Here is a 24,387-nt window from a genome sequence, read left to right as displayed (position 1 = left end):
CAACTAAGATTAAGACAATTCTCTTGTACAGCCAATTACAAAGAATAGTCTCAATTGAGTACAATGTTAGAGCTGCTTTTTAATCTAATTTAATTTTTCTTATTGGGACAGTCACTTATATAACAGTTCTCAAAAGAACCGAGAAATGGCCAAGTTAAGGTTAGTCCTAACTAAATATATTAAAGCTCTACCATGTAACTGAGGGGTAAATCAATAATATACTAGAAAATATAATTTCTAAGACAAAAGAATAAAACACTTCCATTAATATCTCACAAATATATACATAATAGCATACTAAAATTTAAATAACTGCCTGGAGATATCTAAATTAATGGAAAATAATTTGTTTAAACACAGCATTCTCAACAGGAGCTCTGACAGAAAATAAAAACCTTATTAAATACTCCCTTGGAAAAAGAAAAAGAAAAAGAAGCCTAGAGTAACCTAGAGTAACCTAGTGGAAGACGCTGTGGACAGACACACAAGAGTCTAGGATTTAAAGGAGAACACGGTCATCTTCTCCACGAAGTTTTGCATTTCATAGAGCTTCAAGTGACTGGAGAATCCTCATGTTTAAGTCATGCGTCAGAAAGACATACCTCAAGATAAGTCCGAGAATCTTGCTGCAGGCTTTGGTATTAATTAACCAGAAAATTTTATATAAGACGGAAAAAAAATGAATACTTGAAAAGTTAAATATTAAAAGTTACTAGTTGATTGAAAGTTTCAAAGACTAAGTTCAAGTACATGCCCACTCTGACAAGCCCAGATTTGTGGTGTCCGCTGCAAAGGAAAGTATGAAAGAGAGATGGCATGACAGGCTACTCAAGAGCTTCTCATTCAGCATCCACCGGAGGCAGAGATTGGGCAGGGAAGATGCTGTGGTTGACTGAAGGCAGAACAGGCAGAAAAGCCTTATTCATTCTAAACAAATTCGCAAGACATGGATGAACATAAAGCATAATGGCAATTCTTAGTAAGAAATACCGGTAGTTCTATAGTGGAACACTTAAATCCTGGTATTTGCTTACCCAAACTTAAAAATCTGAAGTGGAACCAATTTGTGGTTAAAATATTATTTGGTTATCATGAAATTAGACAAAAAGTGTCAGATTGTTTTAACATTATTAATATCTGAAAGCAATCATCCTTATGATACAAATGTTCCTAACAAATTCTTACTTTTGGTTCCATTATTTCCATGAAGATAACTTTTTCCTGCTAACATATACTTTCTCCAGACAAGTTACAATGAACTTGATACGGTTGTTTTATTTATACTTTTTTTTTTTTACATTTATCACTTTCCAGTTAAACCTTTCCCAAATCTCCATCAGCAGATTCAAACTAATTGATTTTTTTAAAGTTAAAAGCCCTAAGTTTTGGTCCAAAAGGATTTGTTTTAGCCCAGTTGGTGATGCTTGTTCTTTAATAAGATAATCCTGTTTATATATCAAGAGATTTCACAGAAATTCTCAAATATGGAATGCATTACAGTAAGATATTTTAAAGTCTTAAGTAACATCTGAGTATTAAAATTTCCCAAAAGAAACAAATGATATGTGCCTTTAAATAAAGTCATGCTGGGTCCTTCAATGTACAGAGTTTATTAGAGGCTATTAATTCAATTCCATACATAGTAAATAATACCTTTACTGTGTTAGCCATGGAACATTCAATTTAAATAGGATACTAACTTTCCTTTCTCTCAAGAATATCACAATATAGAGAAAGAACTAATAATGTACTAAGTAGCTGAAGTCTCTCTCATGAGAATATTAGCTCTTGTATGGGGATTTCAGATTCTTGGTCCATGATAATAGTAATAGATCCATCTGATCTCCCCAAAATAATAAATAAACACAAATTCAAAAAAGAGAAAATTATAGAAGGTCTTGAATGTTACTCTAGGGAACATCATTTTTTTTCCTCCATAAATAACATGGCGATAGAGCAGTCGCACTGAAATGTAACATGGTAAAGAAATGTTTTAGAAGCAAATCAGTCAGGGCTGGGCAACATGGACTTGAGAGGCAGGAAGTAAGGCAGTTTGTGCCATAATCCATCAATGAGATCACCAAGTCTTAAAAGAGCAAGTAGAGTGTTAGCATGAGGACAAATAGTTTTCAGAGCGGTAAGATGTTGGCAATACAGAGGAAAACATTATTGTTCCCTGGCCTGCTATCCCAGAGTTCTTAATCCAGTCGAAAAAACAGCTACTCTTAAAAAATAATCTCTGCTGTTATGAATGCTGATAAGAAAATATTAGGTATAAAAGTACATCTGGGAAATTATCCTAATCTTAGAGGGTCAGGGAAAGATGCCTTTAAAAGTGACTTTGAAAGCTCAGTGCTATAAACTGAACGTTTGTTTCTCCCTTTGAACCCCTCCTACCGCCACAAACTCAGATGCTGAAACCATAATCACCATATGTGACATATTTGAGAGGAGGCCTTTTGGAGTAACTAGGTCATAAAGGGGGAGCTCTCTTGATGGGATTAGTGCCTTTATAAGAGGCGACACCGGAGACCTTCCTTCTTCTCTGCTCCTCTGCTCTCCACCATGAAGATACAAGGAAAAGACCCCCTGCAAAGCAGAAAGAGAGCCCTCACACACTGTCCACTGGCTCCTCAATCCGGGGCTTCCAAGCCTCCAGAAATGAAGGATTAAGTGTTTGTGGTTTGCACCACCCAGTCTCTGATAATTAGTTAGAGCAGAACCAAACTGACTAAAACACTTAGCCCAGAAGATGGATCAAGAGTTAATTATCTAAAGGATAAGGGAAGGGGAGGGTTTGAAGAACATTCTAAGCAGAAAGAATGGAATATGGAAAGGCCCTGAGATGCTAGATAAATATCATAAACAGTTTTCTGGAATTTTCTATGAAGTCCAAAAGCCTCTGTAAAGGAAAATAATTGAAAAGACTTAATGACAGCTGAGCTGAGCAAATTTGGGCAGAATTATCTTCCTCAGCATGTGTTCTCTTCTGGACAAATTCTGAACTTGGACTTCATGAAATTGTTGGAATAAAAACAATTCCTATAAATGAGTTTCTGATAGTTCTTTGAAATCTGTTAACAAGCTGAGTGACACATAGCATAACATCAGAGCATGAACTCCAATATAAAATTTATGGAGAGGCAGAGAAATGTATGATTCAGAAATGAGTTCTAAGGTACATGGCATTATGACAAGAAACAAGGGCAGCCAATAACCATAACAAAGATCAGGTTAGGAAGGGGAAGAGCTATTTAGCTTGGGAAAGGGAAGGGTGGAGGGAAAAAGTAAACATTTTAATCAAATCCAATACTTTGTTATCGATTTCTCTTTGCCAGAGACATACTTTGCAGAATACTTATAATGCTTTTGACATTGAGATATTTGGCTAAAGCTACTGGATGAGTCAAGGTAAAAGCTCAGCTTCTGGTGTAATCTCTTATATTTCACTTGTATGTGATTTATTCCTTTCTCTACAAGAACACTCTTTTATTGATAAAATAAATGAAATTGAGAATCCCAAAGGGAATTTGATGTCCACTCACACAAAATAGGTTTGTAAAGTGTAAGTAGCCGCCAAGAAAAGGATTCAACTACATGAGAATTGTGGGTTTCTTCTTTTCCATTTTTTTTTCCTGTTCGTTGCAAAGTCAATACGAGTCAGATTTTCTGTCCTTTTATGTGTTGGCCAATTAGTTATCCTTGAAGCTTCAAATTACCAAAAGCTATGTTCCTAATTTCAAATGAGGGTTTTGTTAGTTAACATTTTAATGCTGTTCACTACCACAAAGGCTGCATCTACCTGCAGTTGGAAACTTTTAAACAATATCATATCCATAAAGCTTTTAAACAGTAAACTCTCTAATGTGGTAGCTAGTATTTTCTAATTTGCTTTCTCAAGTTAGGGCAATTGTCAAAAATATATTGACAAGCCTTAAAACTGTCTTGTTTAATATGTTTAGTCAGGTTTCGGTTCAGGCTGAGACATCACAGCTTCCCAAATGTTCCGAATAATGGCCTGGATAATATTTAATGTAACTACACTAGGTCTCATTGAGTTTTGTGCCAATCAAAGACATCGCATGCACAGAGAAAAAAGGAATCTACAGACATAATAAAATAAAATTAAATAATTCCTAATGAATACCCATCAGACCATTTTCCTTCAGTGCTAAAAGTAGAGAAAGGGGAAGAAATGTAAGCTATAGGCTTTGGCTCTTGTACATTCTACTCCGGAGACAGTATTTAGTATTCAAATCCCAAGGATGTCATTTGCACTTGAAGGACCTCATTCCTCAGAGCCCAGTCCTTTTTGTTTTAAATCTAAGACCTAGAATATACAATAAAAAAAGTTTCAGCATTAAATTAGTGCGAGAGGAAGAACTGGGGTCAACTCTTTAATTCACTGCAACTACTCTTCTGAAACCTCTCACTGTGTTCATCAAAGACCTGTAGCTGTCAAATGCAATAGACATGCTCATTCCATATTTCATTTCACACCGTGGTGGTGCTCACCTGTCATTGGCCCTCCTTTATGCATCCCTTCTCTCCTGGTCTCCTCACATTCATTCTGCCCTGGCTTATCTCCTGCTCCCGGGCACCTCCTTCATGGACTTTAATCTTAAACTCTTCTCCTCACTTTGCATATTCTGTTTCAATGAGTTCATTGATTCCTAGTCGGTCCCTCCTAAATACAGGGCTGCTTTATAATTTATCGCTCAAATTGGAACAATTTTTACCGTAAGAAGGGGGTGTTACTATAATTCTGTAAGGATAGCATAAATAACTAGACAGTTTTCTGGGCAAGCATGGATGCATGGTCAGCCCATCCATATGAAATGATAGAGTGCAAAATATTTTAATTCTCCACCTCTTCCCAAGACCTTGCCCCTGTCACTTTGGAGTCCCAACCCTCTCACTCTGGGCTTTGGCCAACAGAATGAGAAGGAAATTACGTTGTTCCGTTTCAAGCCTTGTCATCGGGAGAAAGTCACACTTCTGCTGGTACTCTGGCACAGCTGGGCTTGCTTGCCTTTGCACCTGAGCTCCTCGTGAGCACACACCCATCCTGGCCTGTTGGAGGGATGCAAGATACATACAGAGCATGAGGCACGAGGGAGATTTTGAAAGCATGCCAGCTGACACCACCAGAAGCTGAGCGATCAGCTGACTTGGCCTCAAACAGACACATGAAAGCCCAGCGGAGATCAGATCTTCCCAGATAAGCCTGGTTTCTACTGCTAGCCCAAAGAATTATGAGTTGAATAAATAATTCTTATATTAAACTGAAAATATTTGAGGTGGTTTATGATACAGCATTACTGTGGCAGTAGATAACTCATACACTAGCCCCAATCTCTCTCCCGAGATTCAGATTCATGTACTAAATATCTTTACCTGAATCACCCACAGACATTTCAAATTCAAGAAAGCCAAAATGAATCTATAGAATTTTCCACAAATGTATTACTTTAACTATATTCCTTTATCTCAGAAAGCCAGTATTCCAAGTTGAAAATCTGGTACCATATTCAATTATCACTCTTTCCCAATTTTAATAGAAGAGCTATTTCTGTTGAGTCTATATCTTATAAATTTCTATAAATCATTGTTTTCTTCTGTCACCAGTCACTTGGCCTTGACTGGGCCTTCTCAATCAGGGTTTTTGCAAGAGAATCCCTAATGTTCTAATGTACCCACTGAAGGCAATACATTAAATATTTCCTACATATCCAGAACTGAAAAAGTGTTCACTCAAATAATTTTCTCTAGGGTTAATTTCCTTAAAGAACCCAGATATAAGAAGGCCTTGCTCATTATTATTATTTTTTAAATATGTTTTTATTGATTTTTTTAGAGGGAGAGCGGAAGAGAGAGAGCGAGAGAGAAACATCGATGCATCAGTTGGCTGCCTCCTGCACACCCCCTACTGGAGATTGAGCCTGCAATCCAGGCATGTGCCCTGACCTGGAAATGAACCAGGACCTCTCAGTCCATGGGGCAATGCTCAATCCACACAGTCATACCGGCTGAGCATGGCCTTGCTCATTATTAGGTCACCCTTGCAGTGGTCTATGTAGCTGTTCTACCTTGACAAGCCTCGCCTTATTTAATTGATCCTCCATAAGTCAGGATGTGCTCTAGCCTTTGTCATTGTTTTTCATCTGTGAGGGAATTGTATACAAGAAAAAGTTAGATCCTCTCTGACGAGGATACTTACGAAATTAAAGCAATGGCATATTGAATATTTTGCTAATACCTTTATATCGCTTACCTGGCTATGTATCAGTAACAGTGGTTAAGTATGTGTCACTGTCTTTATCTCTCTCTGACTGACTGTGCTGAGCATTTGACAGTCTTTGAAGAGAGATGAAAATAAATGGAACAGCTGTGCCATGAGCTAGTTTGCCCAATGGATGCGGCTTTCTGGTACATTCACATCAAAGCACACGGTGGATCCAGAATGACAACTCTTGACCTGAGGGCTTGATATTGTCTTTCAAGGTGTTGCATCCTCTCAATTAGAATGCTTTTGCATATATTGCAATGCCTTTCTAAGAGGAGACCTGTGAGCTCTACTGATATTTCTGCAGCAATAAAATTTTCTAAAAACTGCAGTAACTTGCCAAGTAACTCTGTAATTTAATCAGGCCATCAATCAGCAAGGTTAGGTCATACAAGCTAATATTTCTTTGGAGCTTAGATACAGTTGAATGATTTTTGGTTTAACTAGAGGCAAAATGTTAGTTCCTCATGACATTTAACAGTTCCTGGAGTCATTATTTTGACAGCATCTATTTGACCTGAGAAACTTCTTGCCTACAGAAATAGGCTTAGGGCAAAATTTGCTTATATAAAAACTCAAGAATAAAAATGACCTTAAAGGTCAATTTTAATCACCTATTAAGAATAAATATGGGTTTCTGAGTAAGATGATGACATGGACCCAGGCTTCTGACTTCCCCCACCCAGACTTTATAAAAATGACCAGGAAATGATGAAAACAAGGAACATGTTCTAAGCCTGAAAACTAGAAAACTTGTCCTTAAATGCCAAAGATTTCAAGGAATGTCTGCTAAATATATTTCACACCAAACTGGTTGTAAGAATGCACAAAGGTCTTATTTGCAGTTTCCCTTCCATAAAAGAACAGCAGCACTAAGTATTCAGTGAAAGAGACTGGAAACCCCACTGATACTTCCTTGAGAAGGGAGGGGAATGTACGAGACCTGTTGTCATAACACACAGAGAGACCATAGCAGCAAGGGGTATTTTTCTGGAACAAATGTCTAAAATATAAGCAGAATACCCAGGGGGAGATCCTTCTAGGTTTGAATGGGACATAAAATCTCAGAAGTAGGCCTTCCTTTTGGGTAAAGGACTCACTGAATCAGAAGGCTCACGAAGCCTGACGGGTTCTTTCTGAAGGGCATGTCAGACAAGTGGAAAGTGAGCACACTTAGACCAGCGTCCAACCCCACCATTTCTTCTTCATCTCGGTTTTTTCCTTAAACCATAAGACATCTGAAACGATGCCAGAAGTCAGAAGAAGGGGACAATTTCAAAGAATTGGAGAAAACAGCTTTCTTTGAAGTCTACTCACTAACAAAGGGAGGAGAGAACAATTAAGAAACTGCCCAATCATATTTCTGTAAGTTTCAAGATAACTCGGCACCCAACAACTTAGCATCAATGAAGTTACAGTTAGTAATAGTGAGGTAGGAAAAATAGGAGACGGGGAGAGGGGTTATGAAGATGGAATACAGTATGATAATTAACCCCACTCGGAGAAGGCCTTTGAAACTATAAATAATGTTGGTATACGTTGAATATGTATTTTGTTAAGTTGAAAGTACCAGTTATATGTGTGTTCAAATGTGTTCTGCTAATTCAACAGGTACCAGTGTGGCTTACCGATGCAGAAGTACTGTGTCAAAGGACGGCCAAGCGCAGCTGCTCGGGCTGGCCAGGAGTCTCGGCTCCTGAACCAGCACCAGCAGCAGCTGAAGACTCGGAGTTCCGGGCGGCTGCACAGAGAGCATCCCTTCCGAGCTGTCTCAGACTTGATTCTCAAGTTGAAAGAAACATGTGGACATGAACTACTGTACCCTGTCAAGTCTGTCGAATATGAATCTATGACCTAAATATGTTATGTGAGTGGAGACATTTGCCTGCCATGCAATAGCTCGGATGGGAACCGAGCCTCGCTGTCTGTAGAAGGCTGCAGACACTGAGAGTCCTGGGGAAGTGGAGTGAGCTGTTTGACATGGTCCCGTTAGAGCCCTTGGCCCCGACACTGGCTGTGGTAGATGGCAGCCAGGGGTGGAAACTGGGGACCTGTGGGAAGAAGAAAGGATAAAGCATTGCTCCCCAGCTTTCCAGGGCAACTGGAAGATCAACCCTGAATTCAGAAACATATGTGATGTTTAATTGTTTACAGATAATTAAAAGAATCATAAGTACAGGTCTCTTTCATGAAGCCACAAAAAAACATTAGTTATCAAAGAAAAATCTTCAAGGGAGCTAGAAACATAAATAAGTTATTTTATAAATGTTAATTATAAAACAAAATTTTAATAGTAAAGATATGAATTAGATGGGGATGATAAACAAAGATTACAGACTTGAGAAATCAAATATATGTTAAGAGTAATGCAGAAAGGACAAAAGGATAAATAAAAAATTTAATGATTAAAATAATATGAATAAAAATGCCTCGAATTAGGTACAAAGTTTAGATTCAATATTTTTATTCAAAAATGAGAAAATTTGTGTTATCAAGAATGAGTAAATTAAGAAATCTTATGGATCCATGCTTGAAGAAAATATAAAAAGAAAAGAACTCAAGAAAAAGAAAATATTGGTATAAAAACACCAATGGTAAATGATATCACCAACAAACCATAGGGTCATTTAAACATCTGACATCAAAATAAATCTTGACAATAGAGGTAAACAATAAAAAAGAAGTTTAATTTAGATTTAAATGTGATGTTGTATTTAATAGAAAGAAAAATAACTGTATTCCTTTGTTGCATTCAGAATAAAATAAATCAGTCAAATAGTAAAACTTTAAAAATACTGAACCATAAAAGAAAAAAAAATTGGCGAAGTCAAGTCTTTATTTGTAATAGGGCAAAAAACAACAACAACAACGACAACAACAAAAAACCCAATAATAATGATTGCATATTAGAAAATACTATAAAAACTTTTGGAAAGATTTAATATCAAACAACAGAATAACAGCTACAAAAATAATGAGGAAAGATTCATCAAACAAACAAAAATTTACTTGATACTAAGTTCAGGAGATCTTTATATATAACATAGTAGAAAATGAATATATTTATCAAATAAAAGTCTCTTAGAACTAAATAAAATTTTAAAAATAGTAAGAATGTTAAGGAAGCTAATTCACAAAGGAGAAATACAAATACCTAATAATATATACAAAAAGATCAGTTTCATTATTAATTGCAGTTTTCAATGTCAATGGCTTACTCATTACACATCCAAGAATTTGGAAAGAGAATACTAACATTCAGAGTTGGCAAGAACGTGCATTCTTACGTGAAAGGGAGCGTGAACTGATAAAAAGTTAAAGTAGATTATTAGATATATTTTAAATTATTTTTTTTAGTTTTTACTATAGAGATTAAACTGAATATCTATTTCAGGGGGCTAGTATACAAACATTCATTGCTTCACTGATTAATTTTGCCAAATCTTTATAGAACTAACTAACACTGATCCCTCACAAAAATTTTCCCCAAAATATAAGAGGAGTGAGCATTTTTCAATTCACACTGTGAAGCCAGTATTGCAGCGATTCCAAAATCAGACAGACATCACAAGAAAACTACAGACTTATATCTCTTATGAATATAGATGCAAATGCCCTCACAAAATGCTAGCAAACATATTAAAATGGTTATATTCCATGACCAACTAACATTTATGCCAGAAACGCAAAGTTGGATCAACATAAAAAAATCAGTCACCATACTGATAGAAGAAAGAATTAAAACTGTATGATGATTTTAATAGTTGAAGAAACAACATTTAACATTATTCAACACCTTCTCATGATAAACACATTCAAACTGGGAGCAGAAGGGAAGTTCCTCAATCTAAAAAAGCATCTACAAAAAGCGCGTCTATCATCATACTTAATGGTGAAAGACTGAACATTTTCCCAAGGATGTCTGCTCTTGCCACATCCATTCAACATTGTTCTACAGGTTTTAGCCAAATAATTAGATAAGAACAAATAAATAAATACCATTGATATTAGAAAAGGAAAATTATCTTCGCAGGTAATATGATCTTGTACATAAAAATTCTAAGTCTACTACAAATACTAACATTAATGAATGAGGTAGTATATTGGTACCAGATTGATACACGAAAATCAACTGTATTTCTATACCCTAACATTGAAAAATATAAAATTAAATTAAGAAAATTTCACATATAACAGCATCAAAAAGAACAGAATACTCAGAATAAATATAACAATAGTAGTGTGAGTAGTTTTATTTTTGCCAAGGTAGCAAATTACCACAAACTTAGTGGGATAAAATGACACACATTTACTATTTCCCAGTTTTAAAGACCATAACTCTGAAGTAAGTTTCACTGGGCTAAAGATAAGATGTCAGAATAGCAGGTTCCTGCTGGTGTGTCTAGGGGAGCATCTCTTCCTCACTTCACAGCACTCTTACTCCGACCCTCCTGTCTCCTTCCACATTTGAAGGAATCTTGTGATTATTCTGGGCCCACCTGGGTAAACCAGGATAAGCTTATGTTGAGGTCAACTGATTAGGATCTTAAACGTTTGCGATCTTAATTCTACCTTGTTAGAATTATGTTAGGTAACATAACACATTTGCAGTTTCTGTTCATTGTCCCACATCTTTTCTATTTTTTATCACTGTTGAATATCTGACATTTAAAAAATATTATGTGGACACTCTGGGAATCAGATTTCCTCCTCTCCAGGGTTTGTTGCTGCTGCTGCTGCTTGTTGGCTTTTTTGTTTTGTTTTTGTTTTGGTACGTTCCCCTAGTGGGAACCGAACCCAGGGCTCTCTGGTCCACAGGCCAATGCTCCAACCGCTGAGCCAAACTGGCCAGGGCTCTTGTTGGTGTTTTGTTTTGTTTTTTAGTAACTTTTTTGAAGTAATTCAATAAAGTCTGTGTTCTTTATTATATGTGGCCACAGAAGTCTGCTTGTTTAACTAAAAATTGGACAAGTAAGGATTAAATGCCTTGAACCAATAAATCATCCAGTCTTTGGCGAGTGGCTCTGTGTGCATAATGGGGCACGTTTTCAACACTCTGGAAGTTTACAACTGCCCTAGGGTTTGCTTTCTACTTGCACAATTCCTCAAGGTCAGCCAGAGGTAAGTGATTACACCCTTCTCAATTCTTTCTTGGTTATTCACACATGCCTATGACACACACATACTCCCCAAATGCACCTTTCCTTTGATAGTCACAGGCATATGATAGAGTGCTTTAAAATTCCCTCTGGACATTATTTCTCCAGCTTTTCTGTTTAAGAATTGTGGTCAACCTCTTGTTTGCTCAACTGCCGTTGCCTCCTCAGGCAGTTGCAATTTTAAACACTTGTCCTTAATTGTTTGCTACCAGTGTTCTAGCAAATAGGCCATTTTGACGGAATAAGTCCTGACTCGGGTCAAATAAAAACAAGACCTGCAAATGGGAATTTCCAAGGGGCTTCCAGAAAGTTCAAATTGGCATATCTCTCTGAGAACGGGGCTTTGCAGGGACCTGCAGACTTGTGCTTACTCTCTATACTGCACAGCTATTATTACTATGAGGCAGTTGGTTTACAAAGCTACGCAGAGTTGGGGAGAGGGGATGAAAATGAAACAAGTTAAAACATGAACTCTTTCACTTCTTACTCAGATTCAGCAATTTTTCTTAAATAATTGCTCTTTGGATTGATATAGGCTGTTGGTTAAGATCTAGAGTTTTGAAAACGTTGATTTTGACAATTTTTGCTTTTATGGAGACGTATAGATTTTTGCAGGTCCTTATTCTGCCATTCTGGAAGTGCTTTTCCTTATGACTGACATGTATTCTTATTAAAACAGTATTCAGGGAAGATTTTATATTTTAGAGTTGTTATGCCAAATGAAAGGCTTCTGTTAGGTTTGGGTTCCTTTGGTGATCTCAGTAGTAACAAGTAAGTGGTGTGGATGAATATGTATGTATATGAGTATATGCCTGTGGTCATATGATATCCGCCTGGAGTATGAGAGGGAGTGGCCACTTTCCTGGTCTAAGAAATATTTACTGATTCCCTATAATGTTTCAGTTGGTCTGTGTCCCAAGAACACAAGAGCAGTAAGACACAGACCCTGTCCTTGAAGTACTTATCTTGTTTCTTGGATTTTTTTTTTTCCTAGGCCCATAGATCTGGAGACAATATTGGTTTCAGAGCAAATCACATCTAGGCTGGACTCTGCCAAAGAATACCAGCGACGCTACTCTTAGCAAATGGTTACTCTGAACTCATGACTGCTAATGATTTACATAGATTTTTCTCATGCGGTCATCGTGAAAACCTTACGGAGTCGTTTATTCCCATTTTACAATGAGCAATTGAGGTGCTCAGAGATCCTCGGAATGACAGAGCTGCCGTTTTGTCATATCCACACCTGAAAAGAATCAGGACTTCAGAAAGCGCTGCTGTCGTATAATCAGACGCTGCCACTTGCCTGAGGAGGGCCTTCAGGCAGGTCCTCTGCAAGTTTTCACTGAGCTGGGAGACTATGGAAATATTTTCTTAACACTTTTCTCTATGGTGATCACGCATCACTTTGAGAAGGAGGCAGGACATGTATTTAAAGAAGTATGCCATTACCATCCATGCTCAGCCTCCTCACGTAAAAGTGACAAGCTATACTAAAGACAGAAGCACAACATACATGCACCTCTTCAAAAAAATATAAAGTAGAAAATTTTTATTTAACTGGTACATCTGAAAACCATCTTGGTAAAAACCTACTGAGACTTTCAGATCATGAAAGCATCTGCTTCTGAAGGTGCAGAAAGTAGCGGGGCATCGAATCTTAGGGAAATGGGGCGTCAAGCTGCTCATTAGGATTCGAAATTTGAACTCTCGACTTTATTTTGGAGCAAATAGAAAGGTTATCCATGCTTCTGTTCTTTTTAAATAACTAAATGATATACTTGTCCAGGAGCCTTCAGACTGCGGTTTCAGGCACTATATAAATACACGGACAGGTAAGTCGTACACGAAGAGGGAGTGTGGGGGACTCTGCAGAGACCCGTTTACTCACAATTCAGAAATCAGTTTATAAGGGTGAATTATGTTTAACAGGATGCTGTCAGTTCTATTTCTGCCTCGGGCAGTGAACTCAAGAAAAAAAATGCAGCACTGTAAAATTGTTTAAACCACTAATCCCAATTTCTTTCATTTTGTAGAGATATTTGGGGAGATACATGCTGTCTCACATAATAAGCTGTAGTCACACAGAGGAAAATGCAACTCTAAGTGTCGGAAAAAGGGACACTATATTTACATTCATGCTACTGTCATTGCGCAGTTACTTGGTTTGGGTGAACACCAAATAATATATTATTAAGTGAGTACAGCATGGTATTTTATTGATCTATTAAAATTAACCTGGAGACTGATATGCAACTAGTCTAAATGGTCCAGAAATATGCCTTGTACAAAACGTGCCTTGTACAAAAGAAATCAATCACTTTTTGCATATTTCTAAAACCAGAACCAAATGAAAAAACTATTTCAAAAAGTGTTTTTGGTGTCTCTAGCCAAAATGTTTTCATTCTAAAACATAATCTAAACCGTGTGTGTGTGTGTGTGTGTGTGTGTGTGTGTGTGTGAAATGTGCAGAATTCTTCTCTCTTCTGTAAAAACAGAATACAAAGAGTTAATTGGTATAATTATTAAAGAAAAAATATGCTTTTATGGACTATAAACAGATAACATCTTTCTTTCCACAGTGTTTATATTTATTTTTCAGTTTATAACTGTTTCCATGTTTAACTGGGTAAGAACTCGAGACGATGTTAACACGGATAGTATTCTTCTAATGGAACTTGGTGTAATGCAGACAAAATGGACTCTTTTCCATTGATTTTTTAAAGATAGAGTGGAAGGGAGGGAGAGGGAGAGAGAGAGAAACATAGATGTGAGAGAGTCACATTGACTGGTTGCCTCTTGCACGACCCTGACCAGGGCTGGGGATCAAACCTGCAACCTAGATACATGCCCTTAATCAGAAATGGGCCTTTGCCCTAACCACTGAGAAAACCCGACAGAGTTTAACCCATTGCATTTAAGGCTACCAGTTTTATAGCAATTTTTATCTATCTCTAAATTCTCAAAATTCCTATAAATGAATAAAAAAATAATAGTGGGTAACATTTATTGAGAATATTATGTGTCAGGAAATAGTATCTGTGTTTTTCATATATAATAGTATTTAACCTTCACAACTGATCTACAACGTGCCCATTTCACAGATGACAGGACTAGCAAAGGTAAAGCTAGGATTCTAACAAGGGAACTTGACACTGGCTCAACCTGTTAGCGTTTAGATATCTTTCCCTTGCACTGGGAGTTTGCTTAAGGTTCCTTAGTGTTAGCACTGTGCATTTTGCTCTTTTAACAGTGCAAAGATCGTACCAATGCCAGTCTTCTGCATTGCTCCACTCATTCATCACATTCAGTGATTAATGAATAACTTTCAACACCTGGTTCATTAGTCTACCAAGTAAAATGCACAGGGAGCTTTACCTTACCAATGTATGTGCGCCCTCTCGTGGTAAATATGCAATAACAACCAGTTCTATGGTGATTGAGTTATCCATGTTATTCCTAAAAAGTGCCTTGATACACCCTACAAAGGAACCTACAAATTTAGATACAAACCTGTAAGCATTCATTTCTCTCTTGACCCATCTAACTCCATGGCATCCAGATTCTACTTTCACCTGTCACATCTTCTTAGTTCCCAGCTCTACCAAAATCCATTCTTCTTGTCAACTTCATAACATGGGGCTTAACAAGCCCATCTTAAAGTAGCTTCCAATATCTATCTATTAATATAACTTATAATATGATATCCTCATAATTAGATCACTTATGTATTCCATGCTTTTCAAGTACAATTTTTACTTGATAATTGGAAATTGCTTTTAAACATACAACTAAGTAACGTTTTCTACATTATTTTAAAGAGTTTTGCATCTATAAATTGTGAAATGAGAAAAGAGCTTATGATGGGGGTATTACATTTGTTTAGTTTAGAATTATTTGTAAAACCAGTACTAAAATTTCATTTTTATTTTCCTTTTCTACCCCAAATTCAATAAACCTAAAAATTAACTGATTTTTTAAAATACAATTTTCAAAACACAGTCATAAAACTTCTCAGTATGGGAATACAAGGTAGAAGCTTCAAAACTCAGTTTTTCCCTATCTATTCATCTTAATTCAGTATTGAGAATGCTTATTTTTCTAGAAATCTATCATTTTATGAAAAATTCCAACATACATATATATATATATATATATGCATATATATTTTAGTCCCTGTATATGTGGCTTTCACTCATTCCAAATTGCCAAGGTTTATATTTATGCTTCTCACTTTTATTTCTCTAGCAGTCTTTTGGGGTATCTATTTATCTTATTGTAATTCCTTGTTTTATTACTTTTTCCTCTAAAAAAAAGCAAACTTTGGATTAGTATGTATTTAATACACTTTATTAAGTTCTAGTTTTATTTATTCTGTACTTCATTGACAAGTTTTACTTTTCTTTTTTTGCATTTATCTTCAGATAGCGCAGGAGGGGGAGAGAGAGAGAAACATCAATGTGAGAGAGACACATGCACTGGTTGCCACCCACATGACCCCAACTGGGACCGGGGACAAACTGCAACCAAGGTACGTGCCCTTAGTGGGAACCAAACCCAAGACTCTCTAGTCCATGGGCCCATGATCTAATTGTTGAGCCAAACCAGCCAGGGCAACAAGTTTTACTTTTCAACTTGAATTCATAATTCGCTTATTTTTATTTTTTGTTTAATAATGCATCATTTAAAGCTATGAATTTTACTTTGAATACAGTTTTGGTTACATCTCAATCTTGATAAGTATTGTGGTTGTGATTGTTTACCAGTTAGGCAACAATCATCGATAGTTCCTCTTTGATTAATATTGATTTATTTGATTATTAATAATTCAGGTTTTATTATATTTTAGTAATTTATGTTATTTTCTTTTATTATGAATCTTGCTCAAAAATATTGGTTTATGTAAATGCTATTCTGAAGAATTTATTTATGCTAAATTTTGGTGTAAGATTTATACATTTTAAAAATCTAACAATGAATGATTTAAAAGAATCTATATTCTCTCTTCACAAAGACAGATTAAAAACTGAGAAAGATACTTTTTTTAAAAAAGTCCTCACCCAAGGATATTTTTTCATTGATTTTTAGATAAAGTGGGGTGGGGAGATAGAGAGAGAGAGTCATTTATGTGAGAGAGACACATTGAATGCCTCCCCCACTGTCAGGGTTGGGGATGGAACCTGCAACCCAGGTACATGCTCTTGACCAGGAATTGAACCCATGACTCTTTGGTGTTCCGGCCAACATTCTAACTGCTGAGCCAACACTCTAACTGCTGAGCCAAACTGGCCAGAGCAGAAAGATACTTTTAAATCTGTCATGATTGTCAGAATCTTCTTGTACATATTTATAAGATCTTTTATTCTATATATTTCAACATCATATTGTCTGAATCCTCAGGTGATAGTTATCCTATCAGTTTAGTTTTTACCTGTCAGTGCTTTGCCAATATTAGTATTGCTATGAGTGTTGTGTTTGTTTATGTCCTGACAATGTCTGCATGGCCGCGGAAACAAGACGACAAAGACTAGGTTGGGTCAGTCAAAGTGTACCACTGTAATATCAAGTAGGATTGACCCCCAAAAGAAGCCTGGGTTATGTCATTGTGGCAGAAGAGACAATGGTTCAAATGTCATAGTCATCACTAATGCATCCAATTGGAAGTTATAGAAAACATGGCCAGAGACAGAGGGGGCTAGAGCTGGGTGAAGGGGCGTACGGGGGAAGAGGGGATGGGGAACATCTATGATAGCGTCAACAATAAAAATAAATAAATAAAATAAAATTTTTCATTGTGAAGAGCATACAATTAAGCAGATGTCAGTATATAATGTGTCCATTCGGGGCCTCTTCCAAAGGAGCAGAATCAAGCAGATCACAGAGATGGGCTCTATGGATGACTACCATTGCATTCTTAACTAAAGAAACAACTATATATTAAAGGATCATGTTTGAATCCAATTTATTGTGTTTGCTTTTTAAATTATAGATAAAGCATATGAAGAAATAGGAAAAACATTATATGCGAAAATAAACTATTATTTTACTAAATTACTTAAGCCAAAATAAAAATCAAATGACACAAATGTAAGTTGTGAAAAGCATGAATTTCAACAAATTTTAAGACATAAGCATTATATAAATAAATATATGCATATATGACATATATTATGTTACATGTATATGTTCCGCAGTATTGATTTGCATAGATTAAGCATTATAAAATAAGGTTTGATTTATAAACTCTTCCAGAATTGATCTCAGTCTGATGGTTGCCAGAGGGGAGGGGGTTGAGGGGGTGGGTGAAAAAGGTGAAGAGATTAAGAAGTACAAATTGGTAGCTAACCAATAATCACAGGGATATAAAGGACAGCATAGGGAATATGTCAATAATATTAATAACTGTATGGTGTCAGGTGGATCCTGGAAATATCAGGGGGACCACTTTATAAAATATATGCTTGTCTAACCACTATGCTGTACACCTGAAACTAAAACAAAATAATAATGGATGAAAACTGTAATTGAAAGATAAAATTTTAAAAACACACAAATTAATCTTTGCCCCAAATAAAAAGTTTTTATTGTTGTTCCAAAAATCATTTATTCCTTTTCATTAATTCTACAAAATATCATTTGCTATTAAATATCATTCACTTAATAACAGTTATGGTTAAATGTATTTTCTCCCATTGTCTTCATCTTGTGCAATAGATAAAAGCAAATAGTGTAGCTGCGTTTTACTACAATTCTGCCAAAGAAAGTACTGAATGTAAATTCATATCATGAGTAAATAATGATGTATTTCACCTCATTTTAATTTCTGTAATTGAGTGGGAAAACAGGAAAATCTATTAAAAGAACCCCGTGCTGGTCAAGCACTAATGAGAACACCTCTGAGTCCCCGGCTGCCATGGTAACACGGCTCATGGAAATCTGATGCGATGCCCAGCAGCTCCAGGAGTGATGGCTCCACTTCTCCCTGTGTTGTCTCTGCTCTCAGATGGGCTTTGCGTTCCTAGCAGGGGAGAGGCGGCGTGGCTCTGTCGCTCTATGTACCAGATTTGGAATGTACCACATGCTCAAAAATTAAATTCAAACAGCTGGCACTAAAGATAAATTAGGCTGCGAGAAAATTTTCCAAAATAAAAATAAAGTAGTTCATTCTTCTCATGAGCTCAGTTTCTTTATGTCTAATTTAATTGAAAATCACACCAACATTTAAAAAAACAAAAAACCTTTTTTTAAAGTTTTTGTGAAAACATAAAAATAATAAGAGTCCCCCTAAGAATAAAATTCCCCAATGGAATGGTTTAGAAATTGCAACAGAACTGTTAGTCCCAAGGGTAGTAGGACCAGAGAGCATTAGAAAGGGCCAGGTGGGAGTGTGGAGGCGTGTCCAGGATGATGATGACTGAGAGGAGACTGGGGATTGGCAGTGGGAGTTGACTACAAGCAACTGTGGGTGGAGCCTTTTAATGTGTGTGTTTAACTGCATCTTTCCTTCTGTGTCCTTGGCCTTTACCGTACAAAAATTCAATGAATTCTGAAAATTCCAGAAGTCAATGCTTTCGGTTCTACTTTGCTCTCTTTAATACCGTGAGTGTCACTCAATTTTTGAGAAAATTGATCACTGCCTTCTGATCCTTTTTGCTAGATAACTTAATTCTAAAAGAAAAACCTGCCAGATTAACTGAGGCAAAGTAAACAGCAGCATGCGTTATTGACCAGAAATCTGTGTGTTTTGTCAGAGATTGTGAGTACAAGAAGCATTAATAACGCTGCTTCTGGGAAGCTTTTCACTCTGTTTAATGCATCAGCATGTGGACCAAGTTTTACAGGTACCAAATATCAAAAGCAATCAATCTAAAGTCAATATAACGAAAGCCAAAGGAGCATTTATCTATACTTTTCTAAATTTAGTGACGGTGAGAGGTTGCAGAGAGAAAAAAAAAAGTATCATCAAAACCAGCAAAGTACAAAGTTTCATTTATACAAGGTAAGTCCTAGAGATCTCTATTGTATTGTATACTCTAAAAAAATTGCTAAGAGGGTCGATCTTGAGTGTTTTAATGATGACGGTGATAATAATAAATAAAGTGGGTGGCAGGAAACTTTTGGAGATGATAGAAATACTTATAGCCTAGACTGTGGTGATAGTTTCAAGGATGTTGTATACGTTAAACATGTACAGTTTTTGTCCATTTTTTATGCTTCCATTTTAAAAAGCCAGGAGAGTGAAGAAACAACACACAAGTACACTGTCTGGAGAGATGAGGCTGGCTCGGGGATCGTGTGCACTGACCTGGGATGGAAGCAGCAGTCGGAAAGCCAGTCGGTGTGGCCCGATCCTGTGAGAAGCACCCTGCCTTCCGGGAGCCCCACTGCCTTCCAGACGTGGTCCTCCCCACAGGACACTAGGATCTCTTTGAGGGGGTGCATGACGATGCTGCACAAGGAGAGAGAAGAGCGTTATGGGGAGGTAACAGCGAATGCTGCAGCATGTGAGTAAACGCAATGGCAGTGGCTGCCCCACTGTGCCAGGCAGGACGGTTCACAGGGCGCTGGTCGGGGCTCAGGGGACCAGATTTGAGGTCTCGGCTATAGCTCTGACACTAACCGCTTTCTGATGGCCATCAGTCTAACTGACCCCACTGCATTTCAGATTCCTCACGTGTCAAAGGAGATGGTTGGTTTAATTGCTCTGGTCTAATTCTAATTTGAAAACAATAATTCTGTTGTTATTGATTTTTTTTTGTTTTGTTTTGTTTTGTTTTTTTTTTTTTAGGAAGAAAACTGTGATGCCAATAACATTTTGGAGTTAGGATAGTTGGACCAGTAGCCATGGTTATTATTAAGAAAATCAAAATTCTTTTTAGATTATAGTATATCTTAAGTCAGGCATTATCCAGGTAAAGACCATGAATCATAAGCACTATCACAGTCCTTTAATAAATACTATACATGAAATACTAACTTTGTGTCCTACTCTCTACACAGAGCCAAGGAGCTCACATTCTGTGCTAATATGCCACTTAAACTGGCTTCAGTCAATGCACAGTACACAAATTACGGTAATGAATTCAGGATGCATCAGGCAATTCCCACTCTGTAATGGCACAGGGGGGATGAGAAATAAGTACGTAAAAGTAACGATTAACACATTAAGCAGTATTATCTGAACCGGGCTCTGATCATTGCGGCTATTCAAATATTGGAGCTGAAGCATTCCAAAATCAAGAGTCTCCAAGGTTAATGCCTGACATTTTATCTATGGTAGTGCTCTAATCTCGTTTATATATAGTTTCAGCTATGCCTTACAATGTAATGGGAACAAATGTGCTCAGTGTTAAGCACCTATTAAAATACCAGCCTAAACACCAGCAACAAATTGGCTGGTTTCAACACAGCCATCTCACATGGAAGACATGATGCTCTTGCTGGCCGACACAATGAAGTGAAGCAATGCCTTAAAAACAAAAATTATACATTCATTTCTCCCTCAGCACATTCCCTTAATGGCCTTGTAACTTTCTTCTTCGGTAGAGACATTAGGAAATTAATTTCCCAAGGAAATCATGGTCTCGGTCCATACCTATATGGGCAGCTCCAGGGCTGACATGCGACTGAAACTTTCCTCATTATGGATCCCTCCCGTTAATACCACGTAACCTCAAAATTTGGAACTGAAAATTCATTTCCTTGCACTGGACCTACACAGTTTTGCAAACCTGCTGGGGTCAACCAGAGTGGCAGACATTCAACTCCCAGGCTTGTCAGGGCTCTGAGGGGGCTTCTTTCTAGCGAAGCACTGTTTCATTTCTCTCCAGTACTTCCCTGCTCAAAATAAACACCGTGGAAGGGAGATTTTTCATTTTGCAATTCATCATAATGTTGGTTTGTGATTTTCAGAAGGCCAATTCAGGAAAGGAATTTATTACAGCTCAAACTGGGTAGAGGATACATTTATAGAACTTAATTAGAAGAAAAATATGATGAGAGGTAAAAAATGTCAGGCTGGAATGAATTCTATATTCAAATACACGTAAGAAGGCAGCGCAAATCCTTGATGCTCCTGAATATGATGTATGCTGGCTCCCAGCCTTCCTGGCAGACACGTGCACACTTGACTAGATGATAAATTACCCTCTTTAAGTGAAGATAACTAAATCATTGATGTCTCTACGAACTTTGAAAGATAAGTTTGCCAAATGACTTTTGTGAGGGGAGCTATTTGTAGAAGTTAAGGGAAAAAAACCATAAATAAACACAAACCCATTAGTGGCTAATCAACTTTGGAAGTGCTTTTCCAGACGCTTGTCTCTTCCGATTGGGGGCCTCCTGCGTCCCACTAGCGACTCCTTGTTCCACTACCCACGGACTGATCCCTCGGATCCTTGTCCACATACTCCTTTTCTAACATAGACGCTCTTAAAAAATATCTGTCATTATCAATGTTTTATTTCTGCTCATTCTGCACAAATTTCGGTCAAACGCTGACACCTGATTCTTCAAAGAATGTATTTTACTTCATCCATGAAATGGTCCTCAAGTGAACAGAAACATTTCCGGCATGTATCAGAAGGAAATTAATGCTTCGCAACCGTCAGCCAACGAACACTTGTTATTGGTTTGGTCACTAAATAAGTGCACCAGCAAAGACTGGGCCATAGTGATGAAGATCCCCAGTCCAGAGCTGCGGCTCCCTGCTCAGAGCTCTCCTCGCGCGAGCTGACCACGCTGGAGAACAAACACATGGACCAGAAATATTTCCCCAGACACAGAAGCTCAGTGTTATTATCAACTTCCTAATGAGTTACTGGTGTCTGAACGTTCCTCCTCCTTCCTCGTCAATGAATGGTGATGATATCTAATACTGTTTGACAATTTCGCGTGCACCGGAACTGGTAGGAAATGCTTTAAAGTTTCAGCAGCGGAATGAAAGCTCACGAGGGCAGGGGGCCTGTCTGTTCCGTTTGCTGTACACTCCACCCCAACTGCCCAGGCACACCGCCATACTACTAGTTTTGTGATTTTCTGTCAAAGTAAACCGAGGCTGAGATGTGTAAATCACTCAGGTTCACATTTGTTTTTTTGTTTTTTTTGTTTTTCTTTTTTTTTTATCCTCACCCGAGGATATTTTTCCATTTTTTGTACAGAGTGGGAGGGACAGAGAGGAAGGGAGAGAGAGTGAGAAACATCGACGTGAAGGGACACATCGAGTGGCTGCCACCCGCACGACCCAACCAGGGCCGGGGACAAACTGCAACCGAAGTACGTGCCCTTAGCGGGAACCGAACCCGGGTCTCTCCGGACCGCAGGCCGACGCTCTAACCACTGAGCCAAACTGGCCAGGGCATCAGGTTCACATTTGTAATAGACAGAGGCTGACTTTGAATTCAGGACAGTTTGGTTTTCAGGCTCATGATTTTAGTTACTTCTACTTAGTAATCAATCTTTCATATTTTATTATGTATATATGTATTCTAAACATCAATACTAATTATTAAAGAGGTTGAAGATAATTATCACTCCCAGTAAATGCTTAAGCCATTTAGTTGTCGTTAATTCCCGCGCTAAAGACACCATCTAGGAATTGTCAGGGTAAGTTCTGGGGCTGGGTACCATCTGACATAATAATCCTGAAGGGGTTAGAGGACCCTGCCCTTTACAGTTAAGATGCTCTGGTGTTGTAGGAGAAACCAGGTGACAACATTCTCCTACGCTCCTGTCTACATGGGCTTCTGTGTCATGTACTTGATAAGGTGTTTAATTTGTTCTCTTGGGCTAAAATTGCAAGCTTTGTATTGCACTCCAAGTTGTCGGAGAGCGTTCCCTTTTTATTCAACTATTTTATAGAGCATGTTGTACATAAAAATGTAGGAGAATACTTAATAAGCATTGATAATTTTCCTAGTACACTGAGGCCTCAATTCTTATCCTTTTAGTTATCTCTGAATCAGCCTTTCAAAGAAGCTGAAAAAGAAGAGAAATACCAACCACTCCATGGCAGTCAATTCTTTCTCCTAACATTGCAGACATCACTCCATGTAATGGTCAGAGCACCCCTACGAGTTAAGTCTACTGTTCTCCTTACTTTGTAGATGGTGGAACTGGAGCCCACAGAGGTGAAGTGATCAGCTCAAGGTCATGAAGCCGAGTGAGGACCCGGCAGAGTGAGGACCCGGATGTGCCTGGCCTGTGCCCAGAGTCCACATCTGCCCACAGAGTGAGCTCAGAACTTCAGTTGCATTTTCCTTTTTAAGATGACACAAGGAGCAAATGCCAAGCCACAGACTGCCTTATTTCTGTCTGGCCGATCTATGGAGATGGATATTGAAGTTTCTAAAAAACTGACCCCTTTTTTTCTGTCATTTTCTAATGATGTGTGACGGGTTATAACTGGTGTCACTTGTGATTGTCTATTAGTCAGGCCCTGGCTGGGTTCAGAGGTGGTGGAAGGATGGATCAAAGATGACTGACAAAGAAGACCTTACGTTCTGAAGCAGAGCTCGGCAAACTCTTTCTGTGAAGGGCCAGACAGTGCATTTAGGGGTGATGTGGTCTGTGCTGTGGCTACTCAGATCTGCCCTTGCAGCATGAAAGCAGCAAAAGACAACATGTAAATGCATGAACGAGGTTGTGTTCCAACCCAACCTTACTTATAAAACCAGATGGTGGGCCAGATTCGACCTTTGGGCCCTATTTGTCCTAGAACCCCTTGCAAATCATTAGCACGCACGGAGCAGACTAGTGTTTAAGGCGGTGGGCTCCAGAGTGAAATGTGTTTGAACTCCTGCCCCGTTTACTTGCTAGGCATCCTTGGATAATTATTTCACTAGCCTTTGTCTCAGGATCCTCATCCGAAAAATGGGAATAACATAGTATTAATCTCATAGGTTTGTTCTGAGAATCAAATAAGTTAATCCATATGAAGGACCC

General features: G+C 37.8%; 1 protein-coding gene across 1 annotated transcript in view; it reads right to left on the bottom strand.

Moving 5' to 3' along the window:
• The window catches only part of SPAG16 (sperm associated antigen 16), a 694,984-nt gene that overhangs the window by 364,353 nt on the left and 306,244 nt on the right, over nucleotides 1-24,387 (bottom strand). The window contains exon 11 of the mRNA XM_036254344.1: nucleotides 19,751-19,894. Coding sequence (XP_036110237.1) covers nucleotides 19,751-19,894 — 144 coding nt within the window. The remainder of the gene's footprint in view (nucleotides 1-19,750; nucleotides 19,895-24,387) is intronic.

Source organism: Molossus molossus, unplaced genomic scaffold (genome assembly GCF_014108415.1).
Source record: "Molossus molossus isolate mMolMol1 unplaced genomic scaffold, mMolMol1.p scaffold_m16_p_11, whole genome shotgun sequence".
NCBI lineage: Eukaryota > Metazoa > Chordata > Mammalia > Chiroptera > Molossidae > Molossus > Molossus molossus.
This window is presented reverse-complemented; position numbering and strand designations above follow the sequence as displayed.